We start from the raw sequence: 26,904 nt of genomic DNA on the forward strand, positions 1-26,904 counted from the left end.
AGGCCGGTCCTGGCCTCAGGCGCATACCTGCCAGAGATGCTGACGCTGCCAGACATCCCCCAACCTCCCACATGCAACAATGAATTACGCGGGCCCCAAATGTCAGTTGTGCTGAGGGGCAGAGACCCTATTTCTTTCTTTCTTTTTTCTTTTTTTTTTTTTTCCAGAAACCCTACTCTAAACCAATTTCTTTCTTACTTTCTCTCTTACTGCTTTATAATCTTAACCTTTCACTTAGTCTCCCATTATTAGATAGAAAAAGAATCTGAAAGGTCTCCTCAGTGCCCTTATCTCTGGTGGGCTGGGTGATCAGCCACATTCTTGTGACGTCACAGATTTAAGTCCGTGATATCACAGATTTAAATCTGGTTTGAGCCACCCTAACATCTGAGCCCCCCACACTGTGAATTTCCCGGTGAGAATTCCACTGGGGACATTTGAGAGGGCTCCATGCCTATATGTTTACAGGGAGCCTGCCACCCCCCTGCCACCTGTGCCACCCTGGGGTTGCTTCAGTGCCTACCTCTTGGTTCCTGATGTCTCCTACTGGTGCTGCCCTTCCCACACCATGCTGCCACTTCATGCCGAGGTGGAGGTATCCCAGCACAGGCAGCCGCAAGGTCAGAGATTCCTATTTTCCTTTTCTCATTCTGCTCTTTTTTTTTTAATTTTTTTTATTTATTTATGATAGTCACAGAGAGAGAGAGAGAGAGAGAGAGGAGAGAGAGAGAGAGAGAAGCAGAGACACAGGCAGAGGGAGAAGCAGGCTCCATGCACTGGGAGCCTGATGTGGGATTCGATCCCGGGTCTCCAGGATTGCGCCCTGGGCCAAAGGCAGGCGCCAAACCGCTGCGCCACCCAGGGATCCCCTCTCATTCTGCTCTTAACCCAGCAGGTGGCTACTGGTACTACTTAGCACTCACTGGGTGCTCAGCACTGTGTTTCCTTTAAGTTATAGAGAGTAGGTGTGGTTCTTCCGTTTTGCAGTTGAGGAAACAGGCACTGACTTGTTCAGGTCACATAGCTTGTATGTGCTGGAGCTGAGACTGGAATTTGGAGCCCACTATGTGCGCCCACTTCTCCCTCCAGGCCTCTGTCATCCCAGCCTCCTCCTTGTGGCCTAGGCTAGCCACCTCGCAGTCTCTTCTGCATCTCCCCCGACCATTACCATGGGAGCCTCCGCCAACCCCTGTTGCAGGATTTCCTTTTTTGGTGCCCACGGTTCTTGGTGACCATGAAGAGGTAGACCAGATGAAGAATGGTGGGCAGCAAAGCAGTTTATTGAGCCATAGTAAAGCAATAGCACAATGTTCCCAAAGACAGAGGGGGCCCAAGAAGTTTGGCCCCAGAGTTTCTAAGTCTAGGGGTTTTTATGGGCTTGTTGGTGGGCTCTTTTAATCTGATGAACCTTCCAATCCACCTATCATCCAATCAGGTTTTTGTCATCTACCTATCACCTAGGAAAGGGCAGAGGGCTCCTTCCGGGGTGGTGTAAAATCCTTTAAAGGGTAATTTCTTCTTAGGGTGGAGGCCCCTTGTCCCTGCCTGCCTGCCTGCCTGCCTTCCAACTCTTCTTCGTCACCCCCAGCCACCTACTGGTCCTCAACTTTCAACCTCCTTCTCTTGTCCCACCCTCCGAGCTCTTAGTTCATGGTATTCCTGAGGAAGACTGAGGGTACTACTCCTGGATCCTCGTTTGCCTAAATATACCTGGCACCAGGCCACCACTTCCTGGTTCCATTTCACCTGTGAAAACCTAACCAGCCAACGGTCACCATTTATTCTAGGTGAGTTGAGGGAGTGGTTAAGGACATGCTGTTCCTTTCTTACTAGATGGTGAATTTCCAAGGGGAAGGAACAGAATCCCATTTCTCTCAGGGTGGCTGGGTGGCTTAGTTGGTTAAGTGTCTGACTCTTGATTTTGACTCAGATCACGATCTCAGGGTTGTAAGATCAAGCCCGGAGTAGGGCTCTGCACTGAGCATAGAGCCTGCTTAAGATTCTCTCTCCCCCTCCCCCTCTGCCCCTCCAACACCCTCCACCCTGTATGTGCTCTCTCAATCTCTCTCTCCCAAAAAAAGAAAAAAAAAAAGAAAAAAGAAATCCAATTTCTCTCAAAAATCAGTTACACTTGGCACGTAAGGGACATTCACTAAACGTGTTCTTGCATAAATGGTTGAATGAACTCCTAAGACTCCCCACTGAGGAAGACTGTGAAAGCATCTTGGTCATGAGAATTGGCATTGGACTTGGATAGACCTGGGCTTGAAGGCCATGGTCACTTCCGAGCTAGGGGTGTGAAGTACTCGACTCAGGGTTGGCAACCTTTTTCTGTAAATGATCAGACAGTAAATATTTTCGGTTTTGCGGGCCATACGGTCTCTTGTATAACTACTCAACTCTGCCTTCTTTGCAAAACGAGCCGGAGATGATTCCTAAACCAGTGGCCTGGCTGTGTTCTCATAGTTCTCATAGACTTTATTATAAAAATAGGGAGCAGGCTCAGGGCAATATGCTGATGCATGACTTACTGTAAAAAAAGATTATAAAAGAAGATCAAATGACACAACCCGTGAATGTTGCCCTAGATCTTACACTTGATGAGCTTGGGTGGGATTGCACTTATTCGCTCACATCAATTCCACTCAACTCAATTTACTGTGCTCTACCACAGGCACAGGTACCTATACTGTTTCCCCATTTCCCTATGAAACAATTATACCAAACATCTGAAAAATAGCATTGCATAGGGATTAAGAGGTCAGGATCCCGGAGCTAGACAGATTGCCCTGCGGTGAGTTCTGGCCCTGCCACTTTAGGGCTATGTGATCTTCAGAAGATTAATTTACTTTCCATGGCTCAACCTCCCCGAATCGTCCTAACTGTAAAGCAGGAGCTACAATAATCGTGCCTATGTCTCAGGGGGCTAGCTCCAGGGTTAAGGGAATCCGCACCTCCGAAATCACCCGGGGATCCTTAAAGAGTCCAAAACCCAGGGCACGTGCAGACCAAGGAACTCAAGACGAAGAACGTCTGGAGGGACAGGGGCATCAGTATTTTTCAAGTTTCCCTAGATGATTCCAAAGTGCGACAAGTTCGAAAACCACCAGGTTGAAGCGCTCGGCGGGCTGCTTTCGGCCCCTCGCTGGACGTTTCTGGAATTACCGTGGCTCCAGGCAGGCCCCACGCCCCCCGGCCCCCCACCCCCATTTCACCCCCCAAGCTTCTCCCAGGGTTCGCGAGGGGTGGGTCAGAAGCCCGACCCGTGCATGCTGGGATTTGTAGTCCGTCTGGCCCTCGGGCCCCGCCCCCTCAGCCTCCCATTGGCTCCCGCAGACACCCGCCCCCGAAGGCTCACCAATCACCGCGGCGCCCTAGGCCTCTAAAGCCCGGGGCCCGCGGCTGCTCCGCAATCACTGCAGGGCGACGTCACGAGGTGCGCGTCTGAGGCTGCGCGTGGCGCGGAGTTCCCACGGTCTTGCCGCCGCCGCCGCCGCCGCCGCCGCCGCCGTCCTCCTGCAGGTAACCGCGCGCCCCCGCCGGGATCCGGGCCAGGCGCCCGCCGCCCGGGCCGGGGACGTCCGCCTGCCGCGGCTCTGGGCCGCACGGGAGGGATTTTCAGTTCCCGCCGCCCTGAGTAATCTGTTCCTCACCTTGCGAAAGAGATTCCGGGAACCGGTGAATCCCGCGGGAAAGGCTGCGACCTCTCGCCCGCGCCCGAGGGTGGCCGTCGGTGCCTGGAGCTCCTTGGCCGTGCGAGCTTCGGCGGGAGGCGCGGGCGCGCGGGGACGGGCCTGGCCGGGGCCCGCCGGGGCGCGCGGGGCGGGTCTGGCGCTCGGTTCCGCCCCCCCCCCCCCCCCGCTCGGCAGCAGCTCAGGCGCTCGGGGCTGGGGATGCGGTGATGGCACCTCTTTCCACCCAGTTCTTTAGCCTCCGCGGGAAAACTGTTGCCCACGACGACAGAAATACCCAACCGCGAGAACATCCCTCCCGAGAAGTGAGGGGTGCCCTGGGTCCCGGGCTTGAGCGCGTGGAACTCAGGGTGATTAGCTTCGGCGTGAAACTGAAAGCTTGGTTAGGGCCCCTGCCCCTTAACTATTGGCAATGAGACTGTGGGTACAGGGGTTATTCGTGCCGCGCACTGTGGAGTCTGGGGCCTGGGAGAAGGAACTTTGTATCATGCGCTTCATTTTATAGGTGAAAATAAACGCCAGGGGTTTGAGACTTGCCCTGTGGTGCTAGTGCAGTAGCTCAGCTCTTTTTTTTTTTTTTTTTTTCCTTTTCTTTTTTCTTTTCTTTTTCTGTAGGGTTCCATTAGTTAGCAAACGTTCGTTGAGCCTTATTTATTGAGCAGGGGTTATTTGTAAAGGGGAGAGGCAGTCTATAGAGGATCATTCCAGTGTTACAGGTTTGCACAGGAGCGACATCTAATCCTGTTCCAAGCATCTAATCCTGGTTTCTGGGAAGAGGTAGATCTTTGCAGGGAAGGGGATTCCTGAGTGGAGTTTGAGAGATAGGCAGAAGCTACTATGATGAAGGAGAAGGTTTCACCAGGAAAGCAGCGTGGTGAAGGCATGGAAAGAGCCACGATTTTGGACCTGGAGTCCTGGAGCCTGGTTTGAACAAAGGGTTTCATGTGGATTATAGATTTCATGAGCTCCGATTCATGAGAGTAGAGTGGTACAGCTTGCAGGGCCTTCTGTGCTGCTCTAAGAGATTTAGATTTTGTCCTGAAAGCCTGGGAAGGTGAGTTTAATAGATGTGTATCTTAGGTAGTCTGTGGTGTGAAAAAGTATTGGAGAGGGTCGCAATAGGGAGCTAAGCAGTAATTCCCAGGAGAATTGCTGAGGCTTTAATTTCCCACTTTGCAGTGGGAAAGGAGAAGAGAGGAGAAAGTTTTGAATTGTTAAGGAGGTGAAATACACCATATCCAGTACTGTTCAGTAAAAGTATATTGAAGTGAATGCTGTCTCTTGAGTTTTCCAACCCATCCATCCTCTGAGGAACTGCCCAGCACTTTTTTTTTTTTTTTTTTTTTTTTTTTTACCTGCAGAGGTTGCTTTGTAGACCATAATTCAAATCCCAGGTTATGATGGGAAATTGTCACAAGTATCGAGGATGTGGTTAAGGATAAGACTCAAATTGTCTTGCATTCCAGGAAGTGGAAATTGCACCCATGATTTGATCACTTCATATTCAGCAGATTACAAATTATAAAGTCTGATATTATTAAGAGATGATAGACATTTGAGGAAAAGATTCACTACGGGCAGAAGTGTGTCTTAGAACTGGATAGCTACTATCAAAGTGAGTATGTGTACCTTAAGACCAAGTGGTTCTGCTTCCAGAAAGTAGCCTAAGAAACAGACATTTATATGCCAGTAGTATTAGGATGTTTATTGCAACATTGTTTATGATGACAAACAATTATTATAAATGGAAACTGCCTAAATGTCCTTTAGAAGGGAATGTTTATAAAGTGGACATATATGTTTTAAAAGTATAATAAAGTGAATGAAAAGAAATATTAACTTGTGACCGTGCGTTATCTTCTGTGGGGGGAGAATGGGATGGGACGTGGGAAGAAATTTCATCTGTAATATTTTATTTTATGGGAAAAGAGAGTTCACAGATTTGCAAAATATTAACAGCTTATGGGCTTTATGATAGTTGCCAGATGTTTTTCATTATACTTGGTATATTTCTGTTGTTTACCCTTCAATTTCTTGCAATAAAAATTATAACAAAATTTTAACTTTAAGAATTCCACATCTGGCTAGAAAAGTCATTCAGTCATTGTGGGAAAATACTACAAACTACCTTGATACCAGGTTTCAAAAATAGTAATTTTGGTAAAAGGAATTCAGGTGTCAGGTAGCTGTGAAAATAAAAATGGAAAAACTGTTAATGATTGGGCAAATTTTACTTCGCTAGATTCCAAAATTCTTCTAAATGACCTTGAAGAGATTTTAAAAGTGTTTATTGATTGTGTCTATCTGGAAATACAATTTAGTTGCTCACACTTTTTGTAATGTTAAGAAGATTTTAATATATATATATCAATAAATATATATATAAATATATATATATATTTATTTATTTATTAGAGAGAAAGAGTGAGAGGAGGGGCAGAGGGAGCGATTCTTCAAGCAGACTTCCTGCTGAGCACAGAGCTCGTCTCTGGGCTCCGTCCCATGACTCATGAGATCATGACCTGTGCTGAAACCAAGAGTCGGACACTTAACTGACTGAGCCACTCAGGCACCCCAAAAGATAATTCTTAAGAGGTCAAGTCATCACTCAATACAGATATGTATAAAAGTGAACACGTATTAAAGATTACATTTAACTTACAATGAGGAATCGTAATGTGATGGTTGCATCCAGATCAAAGGAGACTCCAGGGTCAGAAATAATGAAATGAATGGGCCAATGGCAGGCAAAGCTGGCTTATTTCTACTGGAAACCAACCCAACCTCCATTTGATATAATTCATTTGTGTGTCTTTAAATAGGAATTGTTTGCATTGCCATTATCCAGTTTACAGAGATATAAAGGAAAATATTGCATAGAATCAGAATTAGGGAACCAAAAGACATGCTTTCATTTAGAATCCAGTTTGCCACTGAATCAGAAATTTTCTCCATAGGAAAAATATTGATTAACCTGAATAGACTACAGTTTTCATTGGAGATTTGAGATAAGAGCTAGTTGGGTTTTGTTTTAGTGTCACTCTTCAAACAGGAAGTTAAAAAGATTTGAGAACTGAATCTGACCTTAATAATTTAGTTCTACCATGTTATTGCATAGGGAGACAAAGGCCCAGAGGGAGGGGTTTTGTCAGACTTAGCAGCTATATGTCCTGTGTTAGAAATTGCTCTAAATCCTTGTTAAAAACAGCAAGACAGAGTTTCTTCCAGCAGTTAGATTAGGGCCAGAAACTTCAGTGTAGATATGAGCTCAGGTCCAAATACATCAAGGATAGCTGGGATTTATGGGCTGAGAGAGTCAGCGGATGGAAAGTTACTGACAGGAACTTGATTAGATGTCAAAGTGGGCCATTCTCATAGGATTCTTGGTAAACTGAACTTAGCAGGCCAAGATCTGCTTGAGATGGGGGCTCAGAGGCGCTTGGCTCACTTTGGTCAAGGAGGGGTCCTTATCCTCAACCCTTGTCTCTCCTGCATGGGTCAATCAGGGTCCGCCTTTGTTGATCTTACTGTAAGCCTCTGGAGAGTAGCGAGCAGGATCAAAGACGTGTTCACGGTTGGAAGGCTCTTTTCAGGTGTCATTGTCGAGCTGGCTGCTTTGCTTGGCTTTGATGGTTCCCTGTTTCTAACCCAGGGCCGGTAGCCAATCAGGACTGGTGGTGAGAGGTCATACCTGGTGGTAGTTAGCAGTGTGGGCTCTGGTGTCAGACCTTGGTTTGAACTTGACGGTGCTGCTTAGATAGTCCTGTGATTGGGGTCTCATTACCTGGATTGCTGTTGACGGTTTCTCTAGAATGGGCGTTCTGTCCCAGACCTCTCAAGAGTTTAACTTCACCTGCTAATATACTTCTTTAAGTCAAGTGGAGTCCTTTAATGGAATTATGACCTTGGGTAGCCCTGTAGCCTGAGAGGGACACAGGGCAAAGTGGGAACAGCAGAGGACTTGTCATTGGAGGCTGGTAAAATTCATCTGTAAAGGCTTGGCTGCTGGTCTTGACTTTGTGTGGTTCAGGTTCTCCTTTGAAGGGCTCTTCTAAGAGGAGAGCCCTTTACGCAGATCGCCCACAACTGCCTTAAAATACTAGGGTGGCAGAGAGCATGGTGGGGTGGTGGTGGGGTGACCTGCTGGAGGAAGGGCTTGAGCCCTGGGTGGAGCGTCCTGGGCGCCTGCTTGTGGTTACCCGGTCTCGCAAACATTCACATGAACAACTCTTTTCGTGACAAGCGACGAGGTATGGTAGAAAAAGCAGTCTCTGGATCACATCTGTGTGTCACCCCCAGTAGGGCTGCTTGCCAGCGTATTCCTCTCTCCATCCAGCCTCCCTTATCTCAGCTCTGTGAGCAGAGCCACGAGGCTGGTTCACGGAGCTTCATGAGGATCGTGTGAAGTGTACGTTGCATGGTTTATCGCAGACACACTCTGCCGTCCTGTGCAGCAAGCATCTCAACACAGGTCACCCTGGGGGACACCTTTTCTCCTCACAGGTGGTTTGCACACTCAGAACATACCCTGTACAGCCCCCAGATCTTCTTGCTCTTGGCCCATGGAAATCTGCCTTGTCTTTTTTTTTTTTTTAAGATTTTATTTATCTATTCATCAGAGACACACACACACACACACACACACACACACAGAGGCACACAGACACAGGCAGAGGGAGAAGCAGGCTCCACGCAGGGAGCCCGACGTGGGACTCGGTCCCGGGTCTCCAGGACCACACCCCAGGCCAAAGGCGGCACTAAACCACCGAGCCACCCAGGCTGCCCTACCTTGTCTTTTTAAAGGCTCCACAGTGTCCCATCCTAAGGGGGTACGGTAACTGATTTAACGAGGCAGCGCTCTGTAGATGACTGTGTTTCTTGCTCCAGCATTTTGCTTTTAGAAATGGGTTCACCTCCCCCCGCCCTTTTTTTTTTTTTAAAGGATTTTATATATTTATTTATGAGACACACAGAGAGAGAGGCAGAGATACAGGCAGAGGGAGAAGCAGGCTCCCTGCAGGGAGCCCGGATGCAGGACTGGATCCCGGAACCCTGGGATCATGACCTGAGCCGAAGGCAGATGCTCAACCACTGAGCTACCCAGGGGCCCCATCTCCTCGCCTCCTTAAAGTCTTTCCCTTTTGAAAAATAATGCCTCCCACAGCTACGGAACTCCTCCTGCCTTAGTTTTTCCCTAACGATCATCCCTCTGACAATGTGTGGATTTACATGTCAGCTCAGTGGAGCGTTCTGTCCTTTGGTTCCCTCTTTGTGCTTGTGAGCACTCTGGGTGCTCAGGCTATGTGTGTTGGATGGGTGGGAAGGGGGGAGACTGCAGAAAATACCCATCGCAAAGAGCTACTTGGGCAGAGATTGCTTACTCCGTCTTTGTGAACTTTTCTCTTTGATAGACTCAAGGACATGTTGCAGGATCATTTGGGACTTTGTTTTGAGGCTTTGACATCATCAAGAACATTGCTAATCAGGAAATGGCTGAATGAGGCTGGCTGCTTTGAGATGTGTTCTTGCTGAGGCTAATGGAAAGATTATATAACACTCACATCTGATCTTCACCTCAGGCCCCAGGATGTTTCCCCAAATGGTATTAACATAATGTGTTTTTAAAATTTAATTTGAGTAGGCTACACACCCAGAATGGAGCCCAACACGGGGCTCAAACTCATAATCCTGAGATCAAGACCTGAACTGAGATCGAGAGTTGGATGCTGAACTGACTGGGCCACCCAGGTGCCACTTAACATATGTGCTTTTTAAGTGACATTTTCTGATCAGTGTCATGTTGTGAGGCGCTTAGCTTGCTATTCTGTTCAAGGCACCATACTCTGTTTATAAGAAACAGAAGTGGCAGACAAACCATTGCCAAATGTTAACTGTGAAAGTATCACGTGTGTATTAATAAGGCACTTTTCCTCACTGAGGGGTAGCATGCTAGTATGTTAGTAGAAGAATGACAGATGATTTTGAATTTGTAAAAATAACCTGGCGGTGCTTTTTCAGTACGTGCTGTGGTGGTTGCCAATTTTGGCACTTAAGCTGGTGCTGTCACTTCTCTGGTTCACAGTCAGGCCAGGTTTTGTTTTCTGTTTTTTTTTTTTTAAAGATTTTATTTTTTCATGAGAGAGGCAGAGACACAGGCAGAGGGAGAAGCAGGCTCCCTGAAGCCTGATGTGGGATTTGATCCCGGGACCCAGGGATCATGCCCTGAACCAAAGGCAAGTGCTCAACCACTGAGCCACTCAGGCGGCCCTCAGGCCAGTTTTTTGATTCTGGTATTTTACATACCTTTTTTGTTCCTAAATATGAAGGGGGAAAGTCACATGCCAGGGCCTCCCCAGGAATGAGCCTCTTCATGATTAAGTCACATGAATGGGCAGCCCAGGTGGCTCAGTGGTTTAGTGCTGCCTTCAGCCCAGGGCATGATCCTGGAGACCCAGGATCGAGTCCCATGTCAGGCTCCCTGCATGGAGCCTGCTTCTCCCTCTGCCTGTGTCTCTGCGCCCCCGCTGTCTCTCATGAATAAATAAAATCTTAAAAAAAAAAAAGTCACATGAACCAGACTCAGAAGAGACTGGTATGCAAACTAGGAGCCTGTCTAATGATTGCTGATGGAAGATGATAAGAACGAGCTAGGCTGTTCTGGTCATGTGGGCTGAGGGCATATTCTCACTCCCAGGGTGGGCCCCAGAGACCACCTGTCCTAGTTTTATCACAACATTTCGACAGCCACTGGTTTATTATTATGGTGTCTGGCTGCTTCCATGGTACCAGGGCAGAACTGAACAGTTGTGAGGAGAAGCTGAGAGCTGCAGGGTGAAATATTTACTGTCCAGCTCTTTAGAGACAACATGTGCCAGCTGCTACCCTAGGGAAAGGCTTCCCAGGAGGCTCTACGGCAGTCAGAAGGCCGCTAGGCGATCTCAGCATCAAAGAGCTGCTGGTGGGGTCACTTCTGTAGTCACTGTCATCTCTGCTGTTACCTCCCGTTCGGGCCAGGAGGATATGGGACAGCATCCTCAGGTGGCCGGCTGGTTCTGGCACCAGGTGGCCTGGGCAGTCCACTGCCCTCGTCTGTTCCCTGGCCTTATCTGCCATGTACTGTTCTAAAAACGAAAACAACAAAACAAACAAAAAGCATGGCCATTTCAGAATAAGCTTAAAAACAGATCTAGGGTACCTTGTTGTGGTTACCCTTTCATTGGTGGGTGACCTTGCAGTCACGCTAGAGAAATGTGAATCTAGCACCAACTTGGTTTACGCGTTAAGAATGGAGTTCCTGGATGCGGCGCATGGCTGGATCAGTCCATGGAGCCTGTGCCTCTTGATCTCAGGGTCGTGAGTTCAAGTCCCACGTTGGGCATGGAGCTTTATGTAAAATAAAAATTAAAAAAAAAAAAAAAGAACTGAGTTCCTGAAGGGGATACTGGAGAGGGAGGGGGTGGCAGGTAAGGAGCAGGGGGTCGCAGGTAAGGAACAGTGTCAGCTCACAGGGCTTTGGGCCAGACATGAACTAGAGCCAAGGTTAATGAGTGGAGTTCTGGGCATTGCCTGTAGCTTGTTAGAAATGCAGAGTCTCAGGCCCAGCACAGGCCCTACTGAATCAGCATTGCATCCCCAGAGGATGTGGGTCACAGTCAGGTTGGAGAAGCACTGGCCTAAGGTGCTCTTAGGTTTTTAAACTTTTATCGGATTCGGGGCTTCCTATTCCCTCATGTTTAGGGCCACCCGGGTGAACAAACGAGCAGGTAAGTGAATGAGCTCTGTTTGACGAAGGGCATAGGAGTCAGAGGTCAGCCTGGCAGACTTTGTTGCTGTGTCCGTACATCTCAGAAACTGTTTTCCCTCTTATCTCAGTGTCACAGGCCTAGCGTCTGTCACAGGAAGGCTGTTTCTTTAGAATAACACATTCAGGATGCGGAGCACATGTCTGATCTGGGTGATGTGCTGTGGCCAGGACTCGGCCAGAGTGCTGCCTTTTGTGCCTTAAAACTTGAAACTTTTGGCAGTAAAGCATAAAATCGGGCACGTACTTCATTAAGAATGAAGTCTCAGTGTGGGGCCGTGTCACTGAGAGGCTGAGCCAGGGACTCAGAAGGCATAGGTTCTGGTCTCTGGCCAGAGCTGGCTAACTGAGTATCGGACAAGTTTGTGTGCTTTGACTTCTCCTTTCTGTAAAATAAGGAATGAACCCTTTGCCCTGCCTGCTGTTCTGCGTACCCGTAGATGGGTTAGGAGTGTTGTATAAAGACGTTAATTTGGGCTGCCACTGTTTGACTATAGCTCATCCAGGTATCTCACTTGTGAACTTCTAAATTGTCCCTCGGTGCTTATATTGAACATGCATTGAATTTTTATGAACTGTATTGCATAAGTAACGTCAGTTAATTATGGTAAAAAGAAAGAGAGGAGGGGAAAAAAAATCATCCTGAATTCCACCTACCACCAATCAATAACTACCAAATTTCTATGCCTGCCTTCTACACGTTGTAGGCACACATTACTTACGTGTGTCATCTTGTCTTGCAGACATTTCATACTACGTGGTGGACATTTTTCCAGTCAGTGAATTTTGTTGGTTTTATCTACTGTATTCCAAGTTGTAACAAAAACTTGTTAAAACCTTTTAACATGGCCAAAAGGATTATCCTGGTATTCTTTTGGTTTTTACCCATAACTTCAACCTGTAGTGGGTAGATCCTTCTTCCCGTGGGGAAAGGGGCTACAGAGGTAAAGATAAAATTCCGCACTGTCATCGTTTTTATCCTTAGTCTGTTCTGTCTGATGACCAAATAGTTTCATCTCTGACTCATTTGCTGTGATGTTTTCTTAGAGGCCAACAGTAGTCGTCTATTTTTGTCATTCCTTTTTGCTTGATTCTGCTTTTCTCTTTCCAGATTTCTGCCATTGAACTCTGAGGCACAGGATGATTTGGGAAGTGGCCGTGTTGCTCAGCATGGTCCTGGGAATTGGTGCTGTTCCCATAGATGATCCCGAGGACGGGGGCAAGCACTGGGTGGTGATTGTTGCAGGTTCCAACGGCTGGTATAACTACAGGCACCAGGTGAGACAGCGGCTCATGTTTTTCTTTATGACGCTGGTATTCTGTAAACAGCCCTGGACATTGTCAGAACAGACTTTTTTTTTTTTTAAGTTTTTTATTTATGATAGTCACACACAGAGAGAGAGGCAGAGACACAGGCAGAGGGAGAAGCAGGCTCCATGCACCGGGAGCCCGATGTGGGATTCGATCCCGGGTCTCCAGGATCGCGCCCTAGGCCAAAGGCAGGCGCTAAACCACTGCGCCACTCAGGGATTCCCAGTAGAACAGACTTTTAAAGAAGTCCTTCATGTTCCTCAGGGCTGGCAGAAGTATGTGTGTCGGTGGGGATGTGGAGAAATGGGGAATCATAGATAGTACAGTCATTTTGGAAAACAGTTTGGCACTTCCTCAAAATAGCCCCTGTGGGGTCACCCGAGTCTCATGCCAGGTTCCTCAGCCCTGGCATGCCGACGTTTGGGGCCAGGTAACTGCTGTGGGGGCTGCCCCGGTCCCGTGGGGTGTCCGGCAGCACCCTGACCTCCACACACCAGATACCTGGAGCGTCCCCACCCGCCGTGACCACCAGAAGTGTCTCCAGCCTCTGCCCCGTGTCCCCCCGAGACCCACTGGCCTGAGGCCTTCGTTTTACAGATGAAGAAACGGAGCAGTAAAGGAGAGGAGGAGCCTCGCCCGAGGCCACACGCAGGCTGAGCGCAGACAGAACCAGGCCTGAGTCCTTGTATCACAAGACCTCCTTTGTTTATGTTTTGTTTTTAAAGCTTTGTTATTTTAGAGAGAGTGAGCATAGAGGGGCAGAGCCAGGGAGAGAGAGAATCCCATGCAGACTCCCTGCTAAGTGCAGAGCCCAGGGCAGGGCTCAGTTCCAGGGACCTGAGATCCCAGCTTGAGCCGAAATCAAGTCGGACTCCACAGTGACCAAGCTGCCCGGGCACCCCAGCCACATTTTTTTTAAGTAAAAAGTAACAGGTGAAATTAACTTTACTGTTATTTATCCCAACATATGCAAACTATCATCATTTCACTGTAATCACTAAAGAAAGTTAATCATGAGATACTTTACATGTTTGTTTTCACCAAATCACCAGAATTGGGTATGCATGTACATTCACAGTGTATTCAGTTTGGACTGGCCACAGCTGAAGTTTCAGTTGTTCTGTGTGGCCGGAGGCTGCCGTACAGGACGGCACAGGCCTAGTGTCTTCACACACCTGGCGGCTTTGTGGTGCCACCTTGTGTGTGTTCCTCCCAGCCCTTGGTTCTCATATCTGTTAAGTAGGGGCTTGGTTTAGAACTCTCTACCGGCTCTAAGACATAACGATTGTTGAATGACCCACTTTGTGAGTGGCCTTTATGTTAGTTGAACAAGAAATTTGGCTTGATTGAAAAGTTGTTGTAATGGCAGAGTGATCCCTTTACCTTTTAATGCTTAACCACAGACCTGACCCCGTTACAGAGGTGCAACCTGAGTACAAAACTAATCATCTCTCGATTTTTTTCCTTCCTCTCTAACCACAAGTTCAAAAGATAAAGTATTAAATACAGGTCACCAGATAGTCAATAGGCTCATTCATCCACCACACTGGTTTGTACACAATCAACTTAAAAAATATATATATGATTGGTTAAACATTATTAAGTATAGGACTCCATTTACCTTTTGCTCCTAGAGAAGTCTTTTTTCTTTCTTTTTTTTTTTTTTTAAAGCATCGCTAGTTTCCATGGGCGAAATAATATTGAAATAGAATGAAGGGAAGCAAAGAAAAGAGGTGGCCACAGAGTGAAATACTCATCCTGGCCTCCCTGTGGAGGAACTGCCATGCTGAGTCAGGCTGACCCCAGCCTGTAGCCCTGCTGGCCTGCTCTGTTCTCAGCTGTGGCCAGCATTTAATTTCTTGACTTTGGAGCCTAATCATTAAGAGCACTTCAACGAACTTTCCTCGTAGAACCTGTACAGACTTATAAACTTACATTTTTTTATGGAAGTGTACCTTTTCCTTGTTAATCCAAGCACTGGATTAACAGTGCTCGCTGCTGAGCACTTTGCTATATGCTTGATGATGGTTATTTATTTATTTTTTTTAAGATTTATTTTAGAGAGAGAGCGCGAGTGAGCGTGCTCACATGTTGGGGGGAGGGGCAGAGGGAGAGAGAATGTCACGCAGATGCCCCGCTGAGTGCAGTGCCGGAGGACCTGGGGCTCGATCTCATGACACTGAGATCATGACCTGAGCTCATGACCTGAGCTGAGCTCAAGAGTCAGTTGCTTAACTGAGCTGCCCAGGCGCCCCCAATGATGGTTATTTAAATCATGTATTGTCTTGGCCAAATTGGGTTTCTCCGTTTTCCATCTTTGGCTGGGATTAACGGATGAGGGGATTGGTCTGAGGTGTGGCTGGTAGCCAGTTTGCACTGGGTCCTGAGTTGGGGTGCGGGCAAGGCCTCGTGAGGACAGGCTTCTGCCGTGGCTGTGACCAAGGGGAGAGAGGTAGGTCCTGAAGTGCAGGCAGCACCTGGGGACAGGCTTGTGAAGGGGACGGAAATAGGCACCAGGGGAGGACCTGGGTTGAGGAGAGTTCCTCTCAGGGGCAAAGGTCTGAGTGTGGGGAGGAGGAAGACATGGGCTGGAGCAGCAGAGGTGGCTGTCGAAGTAGATTGCAGGTGAAGTTCATTGTCACACAGGGCCTTTCAGGGTGACAGGAGTGGGGAGGAGAGGCACATGTGAGCCACGTGCACCGGGACGATGGGGGTTGGGAGACTTTGAGACCGTGGCTGGCCCCTGGGGCTCCCAGGGGGAAGGTGGTTTGCCGGGTATTGGCAGGGGTGGGAGCTGTGGGATGCTGGCACCTGCCCCGCCTCACTGCTGGTCTGGAGTTGGGTTGCAGTGGAGAGAAAGGGGCTACTGCCTGCTTCCAGAAGCTTTGAGAACATCTGTCCTGGGGGCTGGGAGGCCGATCAGTGGGGGCAGTGGAGGCAGGGAGGAGAGGGAGAAGCTAGGAGACTCGCACTTGTTGGAATTGGGAGACTGATGTGATGGAGAACCGAACAGCAGAGTCATTCCATTTCTAAAAGACCACCTTTTGTTTTACAGATTTTTTAAAAATGTGCTCGATCACCATTTTTTTTTTGAAGATTTTATTTATTCATGAGAAACAGAGAGAGAGAAAGAGAGAGAGAGGCGCAGAGACACAGGCAGAGGGAGAAGCAAGCTCCATGCAGGGAGCCCGACGTGGGACTCGATCCCGGGTCTCCAGGATCAGGCCCTGGGCTGAAGGCGGCGCTAAACCACTGAGCTACCCGGGCTGCCCCCGATCCTCCTTTTTAATAACAGCTTTATTGAGGCAGACATTCACGTGTCCTACAATTCACCTGTTATAATTGTGTAGTTCCATGAGTTGTAGGAGATGCCTGCAGTTTGCAAGCATTGTCACAGTCTAGTTTTAGGACCCTTTCATCATTCTAGAAAGTTCCCTAGTTCCCCTTGCCCCTGTCCCATCTCATGTTAAATCTTCAGTTCTCCTCTGGAACAGTTGACTTCATGGTTGGCTCGGGCGGGGGGCAACTCTACAAAGCCCCTGCCTCGCCGTGCTCAGCACATGCCAGGAAGCGATCACTGTGCCCCCGTCAGGCAGTGGACTGCGAGGCCCCTTCTCAGGCGCTTGCTTACCCGGCTTGGAAGCGGACCCATTGCAGTGACCGTGACTGGAGCGTGCCAGTTGAATCTAACCTTTGCCCCCAGGCGGTTGCCCCTGTTTGGCCGACGGTGGGCCTGAGGTGGAGGTGGCGCCAGCAGGCTGTGGGGGAGCGCGGCCAACCCCCGGGGGTCGGCGTGCCACAAGCCTGTTGGGTGGGCCGGCGGGCCTCGCCTCTGCCCAGCGCCCCCTCCCGTGCCGCCTCGGAGGCACCGGGGAATGTGTGTGGGCTGGACGCTCAAGGGCAGCATTCGCGCGGCCTCTGGCCCGTACCACCGCGGTGCCAGTCAGGCGGTGGAGGCTGACCCAGGGCCCCACTGACTTGGTTAACGGGGTTAGAGGCAGCCCAGCACGTCGCGGCGCGGGAGGGAACCGCGACTGACTCACGGTGCTTCCTGAGGAGGGAGGGCCCCGTCTGAGTCTCTGAGCCCTTCGGGACTTTGTACCCCTTTTCAAAATGGGCTTAAAGCGTGTGCCTCTGGGGGCGGCGAGGAGTCCAAACTGTACGGGGCGCCGCGGGCATGTGATGGGACACGTGCAACTCTGGCGGCTCGGCCAGGCCAGCGTACCGGGGTGTACAGATGCCAACACGAACCGGTGCTGGAACGTTCCCATTTCCTCAGGCGCCCCCAGCCCTGGGTAAGCACTAAAAATACACCTTCTGTCTCTATAAATTTGCCATTTCTGAACATTTCATGTAAATGCAGTCATTCGACCTATAGTGTTTTGTTTCTGTTGGCATAAGCGTTTCAGAAGCTTATCTGCCTTGGAGCATGTCAGCACTTTGTTCCTTTTTATTGCAAGAACATTAATAGTAGGTATCGGCCACATTGTATCTGCCCCTTTACAGTTGACAGGCATGTGGGTTGTGTACGTTTTTTTTGCTTATCAGGGATAATGTCGCCAAGAATGTTTTCCTGTACATCTTCCCTCGGATAAATGTTTTTGTTTCTCTTGTGCAGAAAGAATCGAACTGCTGGGTCATGCGGTAACTTCATGCATAGCCTTTTAAGAGACTGTTTAATTGCTTTCCCAAAGGACGACACCGTTTTATGTTCCCACAAGCAGTGGATGGAGGAGGGTCCTGGTTTTCACATCCTCACCAACCCTTGTTACTGTTTGTCTCGCTGTGAATTGATACCTTGTGGTTCTAATTCACATGTCCCAATAACTTAGTGATATCGAGCATCTTTAATGTGCTTTTTAGCCATTTGTGTATCTTAGGTGAAATGCTTATTCAAAATCTTCCATTTGGGGGGCACTCAGGTGGCTCAGTTGGTTAAGCATCTGCCTTGGGCTCAGGTTATGATCCTGGGGTCCTGGGATCAAGTCCTGCTCAGGCTCACTGCTCAGCGGGAAATCTGCTTCTCCCTCCCCTGCTCTTTCTCTCTCCCTCTGAAATAAATAAATGAAAATTTCTAAAACAAACAAAACCCCCTAAATCTTCTATTTTTCTTTGGATTGTCTAATTGGGTTACTATAGTTCTTTGGATGTTCTAGATGCAAGTTCTCTATTCATACAAGTTTTGCAAATTCTTAACAGTGTCTTTTGAAAATTAAAAAATTTAATGATGTCCAGTGTATCAGTTTTTTTCTTTTATAGGCCATGCTTTTGGTGTTGTATCTACATCTTTGGCAGTTATAACTCTGAAGACTTTCTCCTAATATATCTTCCAGAAGTGTTTGTTTTAGCCCCAACATTGAAGTCTACGATCCATTTTGAGTTAATATTTGTGAATGGTGTGAAATGAAGGCCCAAGTTCATCTTTTTATGTGGATTTCCAAATGGTTCCAGCACCATTTGTTGAAAAGACTCTTCTTTCCCCAGTGTACAGCTGACCCTTGAACAATATGGGTTTGAGCTGCATGAGTCCATTTATGTGCAGATCTTTTTCAATAAATACAGTAATACTCTAAATGTATTTTCTTTATGATTTTCTTAATGTTTTCTTTTTTCTAGCTTACTTTATTGTAGGAATAGAGTATATGATACATACAGTATATGAAAGGAAGTGAAAGTCCTCTAACTTTTTCAAAATTGTTTTGGCTATTCTAGGTTTTTTTTGTAATTTCCTGTAAGTTTTAGGATCATCTTGTTGACTTCTGCAAAAAAGCCTGCTGATCATTTTTTTTTAATGTTAATAGCAGTAAGTTTTCCAATCCATGAATATGAGATAATCTCTCTATTTGGATCTTTAATTTACCTCAACAATATTTTCAAATTTTCAGTGTGCAAGTCTTGTACTTTTGTTAGATTTATTCCTGTTTTTATTCTAGTTTTTTAAATGAACCTGGCTTCCGACAAAATAAATCAGTAATTAGGATGCCTTGTCACCAAGGAGAGCAGGTGGTATGCCTGCCCACTTGTATCATAAGGGTGGGTGAAATCTGACATCATATTGGTTTGATGTTTTTTTTTTTTAATGAAAAAGAAAGCAAACAATTGTCTATATCACATGTGTGTGCAAGTTAAAGAGTAATAAGAAAATGAATATCTGTATCAGACTGAAGAAAAAAAAAGAACATTACTAAGACCCTATCCTCTGATTCCCCCTGCTCTCCTTGTCAGAGGGTGAGTGCCTGAATTTTCTGTCAGTCATTCCTTCACTTTGCTTTATGGTTTCACCATGTGAGTATTTAACTGTAAACCATATAGTGTTTACTTTAGCCTGTTTTGGCCTTTAAGTAACTATAATCATAGTGAGTGTATTTTTCTACGACTTGCTCTTTTTCTCATTATGTTCCTGAGATTCATCTGTTTTGAAACATGGGTTGTATTTCATTCATTCACCCATCTGCCTACGTGAGCTTCATGGCATCCCGTTATAGGAGCACATAGCAGTTTGTTTTTCCAGCTATTGATGGTCCTTTGGGTTAGTTCTTGGTTTTATTTTGTTTTGTTTTGCTCTGAGGAATCCTCTATGGCACATGGGTAGAGTTCCCCTAGGGTTTTGCTGGGAGCAGAATCACTGGGTTGGTGGGGATGAGCTTCATTCAACTTGATTGGATGATGACAAGCTGTCTTCCTGAGGGAAGTGCCAATCCCAGTAAACGTCCACCATCAGTGGGTTAGTTTCCTGTTGTGACTGTAACAAATCACTACAAGCTTAGTGGCTTAAAACAGTGCACGTTTATTATGTTAGGGCCCTGGAGGTGAGAAAACCTTAAATGAGTCTGTGTTCCTTTCTGGGCACTCTGGGGGAGGTGCCATGTTCCTACTTTTTCCAACTTTTAGAGGCTGTCCTCATTCTTTGGCCCACGGCCCCCTCTTTTGTGTTCACAGCCAGCAGTGACAGTTGAGTATTCTTACATTGTATCCCTGTGACTTGACTCTCCTGCCTCCTACTTCCACATACAGGGACGCCTGTGATCACATTGGGCCCACTGGATTAATCCGGGATAACCTCCCTATTTATTTTAGGGTCAGCCAGTGAGCCATCTTAAATCCATCCACTGTCTTATTCCCCTTTGTCATATGATGTAACTTAGTCATGGGCTCTGGGCTTCGGGATGTGGACATCTTTGGGGGCTACCACCGTAGTAGAACATCTTTCCTACTACAGGTGGTGTTACAGTTATGGGGACTTAAACATTTCAACAATTTGTATGGATGTAAAGTAGTAAATTTTTTTTTTTTTTTTAATGATAGACATAGAGAGAGAGAGAGGCAGAGACACAGGCAGAGGGAGAAGCAGGCTCCATGCCAGGAGCCTGATGTGGGACTCGATCCCGGGACTCCAGGATTGCACCCTGGACCAAAGGCAGGCGCTAAACCGCTGAGCCACCCAGGGATCCCCAGTAGTAATTATTTTTTAATGATTTTCAGCTCCTCCCTTTCCCTGGGCTTAACTTTCACGATTCCCCTGTTGTTCCTGCGTGAAGCAGCATCAGATTCTGGAGTCAGTGCCAGGGATATCTCACTCTGAGCTGGGTGACTTGGGCCAGTCACCTCACCTCCCTAAGCTCCAGGTTCCTTATCTACAAGGTGGGAATCGTTACCTTGATCATGTAGGGTAGCTATGAGAATCAAATGAGAAAATGCATAGAAAAATCTCAGCGCAGTGCCCGACAAGCACTGGTCTGTATATGCCTGACAAGTCCATAAATGTGTGAGTTTTTATTATTTATTCAGCCATCCATTCATCCCACAGCTCCCGAGTGCCAAACCCGGGATTTACCCACCCAACATTCAGCAGTGGTGTATTTAACACCCATTGTGGCTGTGAAGTCTGTATGTGTGAGGCATCTACAGGCAAAACGCTGGGATTAATGCTTGATGAGCTTTATTGCCCTGATGATTGTTTAAGACTGTAATGTGTATAAAAGGTCCAGTTCCTAAAGCCGTCTTCCTTAGAGAGAGAGATAGTTGGGCTCCCTACTCTCTTCATGTTTATTTATGTCTGTATTCTTTTTTAAAATTTATCTTAGAGCACATTAGCAGGGGGAGAGGGAGAGAGAATCTCAAGCAGACTCCGTGCCGAGCTTGGAGCCTGACATGGGGTTCCATCTCATGACCCTGAGACCATGACCTGAGCCAAAATCCAGAGTCAGATGCTTAACTGACTGAGCCACCCAGGTGCCCCTGTGTCTTTTTTCTGGAAAGACATCATTAAACAGAAGCAGAACGTTAGGGGACATTTTTCTTCATGGTCCTCAAATGACTCCTTTGTCCTGGAGTCTACTGCATGTCTTCTGAAAAAGGAAGCAAAGAATGTCTTCAGCCTCTTACAGACGGAGACTCACATTAACAAAGCTTTTCTTTCATCCCTAATATTGTCAGCCTTGCAGTGGTTGCGGTTTTTTTTTTTTTTTTTTTTAAACTAGAGAGTACATTCATCCTTTCCATTCCTGAGCTGAAGAGTTTTCACTCAGGTCTCTGAATAGCTGCTATGGGCAGCCACAGTGACTCAGATCAGAAGAATTCCATTTGATAGAGAAGTAGGCTTTGGGTCTTTCGTTTGTTATTCTGTTCTTCAGACCCATCTCAGGGCTTTCAGGAGACTTTTACATAGCGTGGAAGAGGGAAAAATTATTCAGGGCTTTTGAAGGCCCTGGTTACCCAGTGGTGGTGCTTTGTGTGCATGTCCATGTATTGTCCACATCTTCACCAACTGCCTGATGAATAACAGTTTGGATATTGAGTGAAATGAGGAAGTTTAAAAAACTGAGTTGAAAAAATATTGGTGTTTGTGTTTTAAGATAATTTAAATACCTCACCAGTAAAGCATAAGTCAGAGCATGTCTTCCATGAGGAGGAATGTGTTGCTCCATAGAACTCCAAAATTGGCCTCCTTCTGGGCAAAATCTAACACTTGACAAAATCATTCCTCCCAGGCAGATGCATGCCACGCCTACCAGATTGTTCACCGAAATGGGATTCCTGATGAACAGATCATTGTGATGATGTACGATGACATTGCCAACTCTGAAGAGTAAGTAGGCTGCGTTTTGAACTTGGTGGTGAATTCAGGATGTTTTTAAAGATTGTGCATGTGTGTGTGTGGGGAGGGGTAAAGGGAGAGGGTGACAAGCAGACTCATCACTGAGCAGGGAGCCCGATGAGGTGCTCAATCCCAGGACCCTGAGGTCATGACCTGAGCCAAAACCACCAGTCAGACTGAGCCACCTAGGTGCCCCCCCAGGATGCATGCAGACTCATAGGAATCTGTAGAATCAGCATTAGAATACAGACATTAGAACGTAAAACAGATGTGCAGATGAAACCTCAAAGGCTGCTTCCATAGAACTTGGAACATTGCTCAGGGGGCAGCGGCAGCGGTTGAGTGCCGAGGGGTGTTTGGGGGCCAGTGCTCTGGAAGAGCTTAAAGTGTGAGTTCCTCCTCAGCGTGGAGATCTCACATTGGGTTCTGCATGGCCTGTTTGTGACCTTAGAGCAGGGCGCACAGCACGGAGGAGTCGCCTCTGCAGCCCCGTGCATAAAAGGCTCTCGTTTGTAGGTTAGATCCAGCTACCCTTCTTTCTGGGCCTATTTGCTTTTATTATTTGTTGACTTCAGTTTTATGAATAGTTCTCTTATGCCTGCCTCTCTGATGTCTTGAGGAGACCGGGGCAGCAGTGTGGGTACTATGTCTACAGACGTGGTTTCTCCCTGACTTACCGGCTGGAGCCAACAATGGGGATCCTGTGATGGCACATACTCCATCCTGGGCTTTCACACCTAAGCTCTTGTATTAAGGTCTTGTCTTTCCCCCTGTCTTTTTCTGTAAGTAGTTTTGCTCTGAAAGATCTTTGCTCAGATCTTGCCCTTGGGATGCTCAGTGGTTCCCACAGGAGGCCAGGCACACCTGTCCTCAGTTTCCAGGATAGCTCTTGGTTGCTCCTGCCAAGAACTCGACACCTGGGGGCTGCCTGAGATTCCCCCCCACCCCAAAGGTCTAAAACCCTTAGTACCTTGGCGACTGGGTGGGCGATGAGAAATGTCTTTAGCAAACGTGGTTGCTGACTATTTTTATATGTAACGGGGGCCTGTTTTTGAAGAGATATTTCAGAGATGTGACCCATCATGTGCTTCCAATGTGTCCTTTGGTTTTCAGCAATCCCACACCAGGCATTGTGATTAACAGACCCAATGGCTCGGATGTCTACCAGGGTGTCCTCAAGGATTATACCGGCGAGGTGAGGGGCATGGGTATGGAGCCAAAGGCTTTGCTTTCATTCCAGCGATGATTCTCCCCTCATTCTTGCATTTCCAGGTTCAGAACCTCACTAGACTGATTTATTTCTGGTCAGTGCTTTGTGTTCCTGTTAAGATTTGTGCTTGAGGAGTAATTTCTGAGAGTTTTGTAAGAAAGCCAAGGGAAAAAAAAACTGGAAAAGCAAATTAGAAATAAGTGGTAGTCTACTGATCTTTAGATTCTGGTCGTCCCACACTGTAAGCCTGATTGTAGATTTCCTTCAGTAATACCTGATTTTCTTAAGGTCTTGCTGCTAACCTAATTAGAGACCTATGCTCTTTTCTGAAAATCAATTTTCTCAGCACCAATCCTGGCACAGAGCAGCCCTGGATTTTGCTGAGAATGTTTTTCATTAATTGTTAATGCAAATCACTTCTGAATTGTATCCCCTGTCGATACAGGCTGAAGCAATTGACACATTTGTAAAAAGCACCATAGTGATGCTGTCTTGTGGTTTGCCATGGTCTCTTTCTCCTGATTTCAGAAGCATCGTTTAGGAACTAATATTCCTGGTAGTTAAAGAAGCATTTATCTGAAATTCAGCAGTTCTTTTAGTTTCTTTTAAATTCAAGTACACTTAAACTGAACACATCATACATGTGATGTAGATGATCCCATTTTCATGAAAATTCTTTAATATAGTGAAATAAGGAAACATCTGGACTCTTAGATGGTAGGTATAGAAAATTTGGTGATTCATTTGCTTCAATGTGGATGGAACTGGAGGGTATTATGCTGAATGAAATAAGTCAATGGGAGAAGGACAAACATTATATTGTCTCGTTCATTTGGGGAATATAAATAATAGTGAAAGGGAATAGAAGGGAAGGGAGAAGAAATGGGTAGGAAATATCAGAAAGGGAGACAGAATATGGAAGACTCCTAACTCTGGGAAACGAACTAGGGTTGGTGGAAGGGGAGGAGGGCGGGGGGGTTGGGGTGAATGGGTGACGGGCACTGAGGGGGGCACTTGACGGGATGAGCACTGGGTGTTATTCTGTATGTTGGCAAATTGAACACCAATAAAAAATAAATTTATTATTAAAAAAAATTTGGTGATTCCTCCCTCCTTATACTTTTCTATATATATATATATTATATATGTTTTTTTTTTTTTTTTAATGCTCAGGCATCGGTGTTATCTTTAACCTTGAAGGACCTCAAGTATCCTTGGGATTTGACTTTGTAGGCAGCAAACTGGATGCAAAGGGAGGCCCAGTACTAACGGCTCTCCTCCCTCTGCTCTTCCTCTGAGATGCTTCACTCCTTCTCTGCTGTTAGTCCCTACCTACCAGCGTCTTGAGTTTCTACACGTGGACTTCGTAATGGTCAGGAAGGGATGGCAGGAGTTGCCATCAGCCAACAGCAAGATGATACTTGACATGCACAGGCTCCAGGAACACTGGCCTTGTGTCAGGTCTTACTTCGTTCCAGTCTCTGCTCTTAAACCTCGAGCCTTAAAGATGTGTGGTCTGCTACGTCAGTAAACGCTCTGATTTAGAATGACAGCGGCATCTGATTTTGACTTCCAATTCTTTATAGGATGTCACCCCACAAAATTTCCTCGCTGTGTTGAGAGGTGACGAGGAAGCAGTGAAGGGCAAAGGTTCTGGAAAGGTCTTGAAGAGGTAACGTCTGTTTTATAGCTAGCACACTTTCCTGAGTGGTTCGGCACCCAGCATAGGTGACGTTCTTTACCTTGTCCTGACTTCAGAGAGGCTGTGCAGAGCTGTGGCTTCTTTGGGGGAGCCCATCTCTGTACTGAATAAACTCTAGGAGCCGGGGTGGTTCATTATTATTACTAATGAAATGTTCCCTATTACTTATACCCATTGCTTTTTGTTGTCCATGGGTCTTAGTGCTGGTATGTTCCACAGCCAGCGGAATGCACCCGAGACGGGCCTGAAGCCCCGCAGCCGGTCACATTGGTCTGAGCTGCTGTTCTGTGCTGTGTTCGAGGTTGGCCCGTTGGGGAGAGGAGCATGTCCACATGCACAGCACTAGCCTTTGTACTGGCAAAACCAGCCCTGCTGCCTGCCACTGGCTGGGTGGGAGATGTTTAGCATCTCTTTATATAGCACTTTTAAGTGATGTCAGGACTGTGGTCACATGCCTTCACACCGCCTCAGGTCCTTAACAGGTGGTACTGTTCCTCTCATGCTGGAGGGGAGAGGTAAGCACAAGTGAGTATATGGGCAGGTGGGCAGGGCACACCGTGGGCAGACAATGTGCAGGCGGAAGGGCCTGGAAGAGAGGATGTCTGAGCTGAAGGACTTTTTTTCTGTGTGTGTTCTGGCTTCATTCCTCATTTTGGGGAGACCTGATAAAGAGAGTGGCTGCTGGCGTGCATCCTGGTTACCAAGGGATGCCACTCTTTGAATCACACCTGGTCCATAAGATAAGCTACCCAGCAGACGTCTCTGCCTTCCTGACCATAATTTATAACTGCGAAGCTCTAGAATGTGCCTTGGGGTTCATGGTCACCCTCAGAGGGAGCTGAGGGCAGAGGCGGGTAGCAGGCCCTGGGTTCCTCATCCTGTCTGGTTGGGGGACCGTAGTTCTCGACCCTCTTATTACTTTTCGGTAAGAGCAACTTTTCAGAGAAGTGGGAATAGGAACTGGTCAAATCTGACTCTCCTTGTCTGTCACACTCTCTCGACAGTGGCCCCCGGGATCATGTGTTCATTTACTTCACTGATCATGGAGCTACTGGCATCCTGGTGTTTCCTAATGACGAAGTGAGTTTTTCTTAACATTGTGAGGACAGAGTAGGAGGCTGGCATACACAACCTTGGTGTCAATGTTAAGACTGTAATGTGTGTTTCTAACGCCCTGCCTGGGCTGGTTTCTGTGTGTGGCCAGTGAGTGCAGGGGACACACTTAGCAGCCTGGAATCTGCAGAAGCATCTCTTCCAGCAGGAGTTCCCTGCATTTCTCTTCATATCCCAGCCTCAGTAAACCGTCTCCAGACTTGGGTACATGGCACTAGATGCAATAGTAGAACACGGTCTCTGAATGCTTCAAACAAAATAATGAATGAGAAAGCACATTCTCTTCCACTTTATAAATATGTATGTATATACATACATACATACATTTAATTAATTAATTAATTAATGATTTTATTTATTCATGAGAGACACAGAGAGAGGTAGAGACACAGGCAGAGGGAGAAAAGCAGGCTCCATGCAGGGAGCCCCATGTGGGACTTGATTCCAGGACTCGGGGATCACGCCGCCCTGGGCCAAAGGCAGATGCTCAACCACTGAGCCACTCAGGTGTCCCTCCCTTTTTCAGTATTTAAATAAAACACGTGAGATGCCACGTGGGGATAATGTGGGTCACGATGTTTCTAAGGGCCAGAATTTACAGAGCATCGTTAGGGCTTTATCAGCAAGTTATCCAGCAAATGGTTTCTTTTGATCTTTTGGTCTGAATGTCAGTCTTCCTACCTTTCAGCTTCATGTGAAGGACCTGAATGACACCATCCATTACATGTACAAACACAAGATGTACCAAAAGGTAATGTCAGCACTTGATGGCCTGGGGGTGATGCGGAGCCTGCCATCCCACGACTGCCCCCACTCCACACAGCTGTTTTCTGGAGAATGTCCATGTGGTCAGTCTTGATCGCCAGTTCTCCAGGACTTACCTTTAGTGATTCTAGGGCTTTAGCTGTTAGATCAGAATTGTTAGAGTTCTTATTAAGACACGGTGTGAACCCCAGCTCTAGAGTTTGACTCAGAGCC

General features: G+C 47.1%; 1 protein-coding gene across 1 annotated transcript in view; it reads left to right on the top strand.

Annotated features, from left to right (window-relative positions):
• The first annotated feature begins 3,394 nt into the window (after positions 1-3,394).
• Positions 3,395-26,904, top strand: part of LGMN (legumain) — a 31,212-nt gene continuing 7,702 nt past the window's right edge. Inside the window, exons 1-7 of the mRNA XM_055333666.1 lie at positions 3,395-3,522; positions 12,605-12,771; positions 21,795-21,892; positions 23,015-23,096; positions 24,698-24,783; positions 25,818-25,893; positions 26,615-26,677. Of these exons, the coding sequence (XP_055189641.1) occupies positions 12,634-12,771; positions 21,795-21,892; positions 23,015-23,096; positions 24,698-24,783; positions 25,818-25,893; positions 26,615-26,677 (543 nt within the window). The 5' untranslated portion in view covers positions 3,395-3,522; positions 12,605-12,633. The remainder of the gene's footprint in view (positions 3,523-12,604; positions 12,772-21,794; positions 21,893-23,014; positions 23,097-24,697; positions 24,784-25,817; positions 25,894-26,614; positions 26,678-26,904) is intronic.

Source organism: Nyctereutes procyonoides, unplaced genomic scaffold, assembly GCF_905146905.1.
Source record: "Nyctereutes procyonoides isolate TBG_1078 unplaced genomic scaffold, NYPRO_anot_genome, whole genome shotgun sequence".
Lineage (NCBI taxonomy): Eukaryota > Metazoa > Chordata > Mammalia > Carnivora > Canidae > Nyctereutes > Nyctereutes procyonoides.